General features: G+C 39.6%; 1 protein-coding gene across 1 annotated transcript; it reads right to left on the bottom strand.

Annotated features, from left to right (window-relative positions):
* Positions 1 to 503: 503 nt before the first annotated feature.
* LOC133675570 (uncharacterized protein At1g65710-like) lies at positions 504 to 3,419 on the bottom strand. The gene is made up of 2 exons (XM_062096991.1): positions 1,711 to 3,419; positions 504 to 1,558 (listed from the first exon to the last, which is right to left on the bottom strand). Exons 1-2 carry the CDS (start codon positions 3,004 to 3,006, stop codon positions 644 to 646), a joined length of 2,211 nt encoding a protein of 736 aa, XP_061952975.1. The 5' UTR covers positions 3,007 to 3,419; the 3' UTR covers positions 504 to 643.
* Between the last annotated feature and the right edge of the window lie 3,612 nt (positions 3,420 to 7,031).

Here is a 7,031-nt window from a genome sequence, read left to right as displayed (position 1 = left end):
TTGGAATGCTGGATTAGTTGGGAGCTCTCTCAATTCTCGAGGCTAATATACCGTTCACATTGTCGGAGCCATTTGTTTTAGTGCTCTTGTATCAGGCAGACTGCTCCCTGCAGGGACGTTGCACTTGTTCAGTTCCATATTGAAGTAAGAACTAACTGTCCTCTTGTTTGCTAATCAGTTTGAAACCAGTCTTGTGGGAGATTGATCGAGAGCATTTGGCATGTACATGGTTAAAACTGATGGCATCATCTTCCAGGGCATTGTATCATGGTTCAGGTTCCATAATTATGTAAATTATAGTTGTTGCGAAATATTTTATTTATGATCATATATTTATTAGCTGAAGCTTCCTCTGGTGTATCTACTCACGTTTGAGTTTATTAGAATAAAACTCCTGCTTACTTGTGATCTCTACATATGAATAAGGATTGAGTTTACTTGCTTGAAATGGTATCCCTAATTATCCCTCATTGGCATCCAACCACAATGGAAAGAACATATAGTGAACACGGGAAGAATAAACCTCTTTGAATGAACAAGAATAACAGGTTGCAAGTTTGCAACCATACAAAGTAATCTTTGCAACTAGAAGTTGAAAAAAGCCACAACTGCGTGGAAAATGAAAACAACACAACTGAGTGGATTATGTTGAAGCAGCACTTGCAAGGATAGCAGTTGAGTGGAGATTTTTACTTGTACCAAGTCTCCCACGTCCAATTCCACTCCTTTGTCCACTGAATGGCCTTCTGGCCTGTTTCACATCACGCCATGTTTCAGACAATCCATGCTTTTGAAATCCCAGTGGGCTCTTCTCGTCCTCATCTCTCCAGTTCGATCTTGAAGTCCAGTGATCAATTGAGTCCGCTGAATTGGGTTCCCAGGAAGAGGTTGAAAATCCTAAATGCTGTTGGCTGCCACCAACAACGCTGTCACTGCCTGACGATTCTTGACCATCCATGTCTTCCCCGCATAATGTACCTGCTCTTCTCACTGTTACATACTTGTGAAAGCTTGGTTCCATTAGGTCATCGCTTGCAAGTACCTCAGATTCTACAAATGGGTCTTTTGCCTCAGGTGGTTTCTTCCCAACAAGATTAGCAGCAGCCACTGTAGGGGGGCTTCTTCTATCATAAGAGAAGGCACATGGCAGGTTGGAGCTTGTAGTGGAATTGAGGTCAGCGACTGCTTCAAGAATAGAGCAGGCCTTGGTGACACAAGCTGGGAGAGAAAAGGAAGGAGTGTTCTTCAGGTGAAAATTTTGAATGTCTTCCAGCAGTAGTGCGGTATATGAAGGCGTTGGATTCAACAAAGTTTCAGGATTGAGGTCTAGATCTCGCGACCGCCTAGCTGACCTGCTTCTGGTTAATGTCTGGGGCTTCAAGCTTTCAACTCCCAAGTCTACTACAGTGGTCATGTCTGTTGGCTGTCCTTTAGCCTCTTCCATCTGTTGTTCCTTTGAGATCTTGTTTTCCAGTGAAACTATGCTGCTGCCTCTGCAATTAGTCACTTGAGCATTGACTCTGTTGTTTTTCTCAGAATTTTGCTTCTTCATTGGAGTCTGAAAAGCATGCATAAAGGGAAAATTTATGTCCCAGAAACAGTATTTTTACTCTCTTTAGCTAACAGGTGCCTCAAAAAAGACATTTGTAATGGTGAAAATCGCGCATTCCTCCTTTAGCCACAAATTAGGCATTGAAAGGTAAGCAATACCTGATTTAGAAGATTGAAAGATTCCTTCACCACCACTTTTCCTTCGATATCTTTGTTTCTGATTTGTGCTCTGTTGTTGCTGGTGCAGGTAGCCTTGTTGGCAGGTGGTTGCGAATATTGAAGTGAATTGAGATCAATTTCACTCAATGGATTTCTTCTGTAAGGAGATTGGTCTGCTTTTCTTGAATTGCTGCGGCTAAGAGATGGCTGCTGATTATTCTCGTTAGAGGTCTTAACATTGGTTCTGGCAGGAGATTTGGAACGTGGCGATGCGACCATCCTTGAGCAGGTCAACGCTGCCTCACCAACATTTCTCTTAACTGAGATCCGCCTAATTCCAGCCGTTGCTTGCGGTTCAACCCCATTGTTGCTCTTATCCACCACTAAAGAAGAAACAGTGGCAGGGACTGATACCAATTTTCCAGGCCTATTACTAGGACCACCAGTATTGTTAGCATTAACAGTAGCATTTGCATTTCCAGCAGTAACGCCTGTGTTTTGGGTTGTTTCTGACCTTCTACCCGGTGATCGACTCACCCTTCTCCCACTGCTACCACTGCCCCTCTCTCTGCTGCTGGGGCGCTGGTTCTGGTCCCTTTCCCTGCTGGGTGTCCTCCTCCTCCCTTGAGAATAAGGAGAAGGAGAAGGCCTGCTGGATTGGCGGCGGCGGTTGCGATGCTGCCTTCTCTCGGCTGTAACCTCGCCATCGTCTTCATCATCGCCTTTCTTTCTAAAATCATAATGATCAGCAGAAGTGGAAGACTCAACATCTTGGTCCTGGTCATTATTATTATTATTATTATCAAAGTCGTAGCTCCTCTTGGAACCGGAGTACTTTATGCCAGAAGAAGGGGGCTTTCCAGCTCCAGAAGAGTTGCTGCGGCTAAGCCTTCCACAATGAATGAGAATGGCATCTACCTCTTCTTTTGTGCAGCTTGATGTTCTCAGAACCATATTATGAGCACCAACATTGGTGTTGCTGTTGCCCGATAATATTTCAGCAGCAGATGCAGTAGCAGTGGGCGCAGGGCCATCTTCTTCTAGTGGTGCAATATTGAGGTTGGGAGGAGGGATGCGTTTGTCTCTATCTTGGCTTTTCCTGTGTTTGATGACAAAAATTTCTTTCTTGACAAAGCTCCCTTCTTCTAAAACCTGTTTTTTGACCTCCTTATCCTCAACTATCATCATGTTGTTGTTTTGGATCTCATTCTTGTCAACCTTGAGAGTGTTTAGAATTGGTTGGGAGGCATTCAAAGAAGAAGAAACTTCGTTTTTCTTGCTAAAACAACAGCCCATGATGGTGATTGGTGAATCAATAGAACAGAACAGAGAACGATTTGATGAAGTGAGTGAGAGAGGGGGGTTAGGGTAAAAACAAGAGGAGGAGGAGCCTAACTAAAAGAGTACTAGGAAATTAAGGGGAGTTTATTAGAAAACAGAGAGTAGTGTAAAACTAGATTCAATCTATTTTAGGAAAACAAAGTCTAAAAGGATTGGAAGTGAATGGTTTTGTCTCTCTCTCTCTCTCTCTCTCTCTCTCTCTCTCTCTCTCTCTCTCTCTCTCTCTCTCTCTCGTGTACCGTAGAGAGTGACTTTGTCCGAGAAAGAAACATCAACATTTTCAAAATCACATGCTTTTGGGATCTATTATAATAGTAATTAATAACAGAGAGAGAGAGAAAAGCATTTCAAATTTTTGAGGGAGAAGCGAAGCGGGCAGATCTGTCTGTGAATGAAAGAAAAAGGAGCCGTTAGTTAGATAAAAAGGATTAAATGATCCGAACAGAAAAGAAGATCATATTATAATTATATACATCCCGTTGGATGAATGAATGTGATTGGTGGGTGTGGTGTCTGCTCTTGTTTTCTACTTGGTCCCCTTCTGATCCCACCATCTCACCACCACTACCTCCAATTTCTTTCATCTTTTATCCTTAATTAACAACAGAAAGAATTCTCTTCCGATGCAAAGCAAAACTATCAGTGTGTGTATGGATAGAAGGTTGGCAGGCAGAGCCACAAGTTTTTATCTGCCTATTCTAGCTTCTTGCCAGCAGTTTAACTTGAGCATTGCCATCAGATTGTCCATGGCAGTTGCACCACGCTATCTGATCAGCGAATAGAACCAGCTTTTAGAAATCGACAGCCCTCCATAAATGCAGCCAATTCTAATGCAATCACTAGCTGATATTTTCTTTCATCGAGGTCATGCAAAATGCATAGATATCTCATCTTTAATGCTGCTTCTGTTTCCTATTCTGTGTAAATCAGTTGTTTTGATAATGAGGTTTGATTTATTTATATAAAATTAATAATAATAATAATAATAATCTTTCACAGATTTAATTAAAAGTAAGATCATTTTTTCATCTTCCATGTTCATGCATGTGTAGACAATTTTCAACTAACTTTCAGGAAAATGTCTTTTGCCAATATCTGTTGATGTGGAGTTCCACCAGAGGGAAAAGCGTCGCATTAGTGTCAGCGATAGGTTGGGAGAGCCATGTGATGGTGTATCTTTGGGAAGCAAAACCGTTTGAGGTTTGTGGTAGTTTGGATACAGTCTATCAGAAGCAGGAAGAGCTTAACCAGCGCAAAAGAGTGCTTCCCGTTTTAAACAATGAACTTAAAGGGGTATGACTGAAGGAGTTCCTAGCTAGCATTGGTAACATCCAGCCTGAGAGCAGGAAATAATAATAGACGAAACAGACACTTTGCGAAATTTGTACGGACTCGATGCTTTGGCCAGCGGTAAAGGGAAGGAGCTTCAGTGCCAAGATTTTTCAAAAAATTCTAATAGGTTGAACTTGTTCAAAGAAGATTCTAAAGCTACTCCATATTTGGTTTTGGTATGTGCTGCCTTCTAAACCATTGTTAATTAGTGATAAATGCTGCAAGAGTATTAAGGTAGGTCTAGCTCCGCAGGCTATGGGAAACAGCAACTAAAAGAGGATTTTACTTTTCTATTTTGGACAGTACTGACGATTGATCTTATTAAAGAGCTGATTTGCTTTTTATCTCACTCCTCTAAAATATGCTGTTAATTTTACGAAACATTTGATCAGTGTGTTGAAGCATTAGGCCTTTGGTGTTGCGGGAAGTGAAACAGAAATTACATAAAAACGTAATGGAATTGTCAAAGCAGGTTGAAATGGAAAGTCCAATTTGCTGTCTCTTTCTGGTAGGTTATTCCACAACTGAACGAGATGTACACATAGCTAACAACACACCACCCCCTCCCCTACACGCACACCCCCCATACTGCACGGCTATGGAAATAGCATAGATACTTGTCTTGGTCAGAAAGGAAGAAAGAATGGAGGGTATAAGCCGATGGATTTTAAAGAGGAGAATCTGAACAATTTTGTTTGATGCACTATTCCTAAGTAGCAATCGATCTGGGATCTAATTTGAGTAAAAAATGAAGAAACACATTTCACAGATTGGAAATAAATACATCATATATGATTGCCATTCAAATTAATTCGATGGTGGTGATGCAACTTGTATCTTCTTGAATGATGCGGTCTGATATTAATTGAATAGAATCAGCTTAAATAAAGAGTTGCATAATAATGTTAAGTGCAGTTTTTGCGGTTTCGATGCTTCAAATGGTTAGGATTACAACTTGTTGTTTTGACAAGTTATATGGATCTCCAAGATTTCCCTTCCATAATATCTTCTTCCTTTTTGATCTTGCTTAACAAGTTGACAATAACGGTTAAATTTTCTATTGCTCTCAGTGGATATCTTCATTCATTAAATTTTATAACCATTTGCATTTGCAGATGGAGAAATTCATGCAGAGGAAGACACTGAATCAAGAACACTGTGTTAGTGACAAATTTAAAGTCAATTCAAATGTTTCATTTGCTTTTTATCTTCTGTGTTGAATTGTTTACTGACGAGGCATGAGTATTTTAAATGGTAGCATTGTTTCATCTTCAGAATGTTGTTTTTTGGCTCGTATTAGCAAGTCACAATTACTTTTAGTTGCTGAATCTACAGGAAGTTTCAAACCTTTCTTCATTTCCTATACATATTTTTGGTCAGAATTTTGGGAGTCAGAGTCAGTGATTTCAGCTTGACAGCTGCTTTTCTGATATGTATAAGATCTGGAAAAGAAGAAGCAATTCTCAGCTATAGATTAGCATTGTTTCATCTTCAGAATGTTGTTTTTTGGCTCGTATTAGCAAGTCACAATTACTTTTAGTTGCTGAATCTACAGGAAGTTTCAAACCTTTCTTCATTTCCTATACATATTTTTGGTCAGAATTTTGGGAGTCAGAGTCAGTGATTTCAGCTTGACAGCTGCTTTTCTGATATGTATAAGATCTGGAAAAGAAGAAGCAATTCTCAGCTATAGATTATGGAAGAAGACGGTAGTTTCACAAAGCCTTATTACCTGATAGAATGAGTTTTTCTTGACTGAAAAAACCACTGGCCAGAACATTTGCTGCAAAATAAATTTAGAAATGTTACCCATCTGAACCATATATTGATACTCTGGCCTTATCTCTGAATATTGTTTGCTAAAAGTCTCCCCATAGACTCCAGGATGTCTTATAATCATGCCATGGCTCTACTATAAATATATCAGGTACATTTTGCAGCAGCAAAGGAAGCTTCATCGTTGTACTTCGCAGTGTGTGGAGTGGTTGAGAACGTTTAGACAAAGACTTTGAAAGTAAGTGATTATCTATACCTTACAGCGGATGAATATATCTATGATGCATTACAGCCATGCAAATTAAATCAAATGAGACTTCTTGGAAAAACATTTGAAGATCATAAAGTGGTAGAAAAACTTATGATGTTTGTACCACAAAAGTTTGAAGCCAAGATCTCTGCAATAGAAGAATCTTGCGATTTGTAAAACCTCATTATTGTAGAGTTAATTAGCAAACTTTATGTACAGGAGCAAAGGGTATAAATGAGAGACGATGAGGCTATTGAAGGTGCTTTCCAAGCAAACAACAAAGGAAGGAGTACTGGTAACCTGCTAAAAAAGAAACCTGTCAAGTTTTCTAAGGGAAAAACAAGTATATCTTCAAGAAGATAAATTTTCTCACCTTGCTCTTATTGCAGAAGAACTAACCATGCTGAGAAAGATTGTTGGTTTAAGGATAAACCCTCTCTCCAGTGTACGTTCTGTAATAATCTTGGCCATAATGAAAAATATTGCAGAATCAAGAAGAAACAATCTCAGCAGCAAAAACAATAACAAACAAATGTTTTTTAAGAAGGCAAAGATGATGAGGAGCATCTGTTTATGGCATCTCAAACTTGCAACACCTCTGAACTGAATACATGGCTTATAA

This window comes from Populus nigra, chromosome 16 (genome assembly GCF_951802175.1).
Source record: "Populus nigra chromosome 16, ddPopNigr1.1, whole genome shotgun sequence".
In the NCBI taxonomy this organism is placed as follows: Eukaryota; Viridiplantae; Streptophyta; class Magnoliopsida; order Malpighiales; family Salicaceae; genus Populus; species Populus nigra.
The sequence above is the reverse complement of the archived record's forward strand: the minus strand, read 5'-3'. Positions and strand labels throughout refer to the sequence as shown.

Excerpts from the sequence above, each read along its gene's own strand:
- LOC133675570 (XM_062096991.1), bottom strand. The coding sequence starts at position 3,006 with ATGGGCTGTTGTTTTAGCAAGAAAAACGAAGTTTCTTCTTCTTTGAAT. Across the intron at positions 1,559-1,710 it reads CTTTCAATCTTCTAAATCAG|ACTCCAATGAAGAAGCAAAA; the intron begins GTATTGCTTACC and ends CATGCTTTTCAG.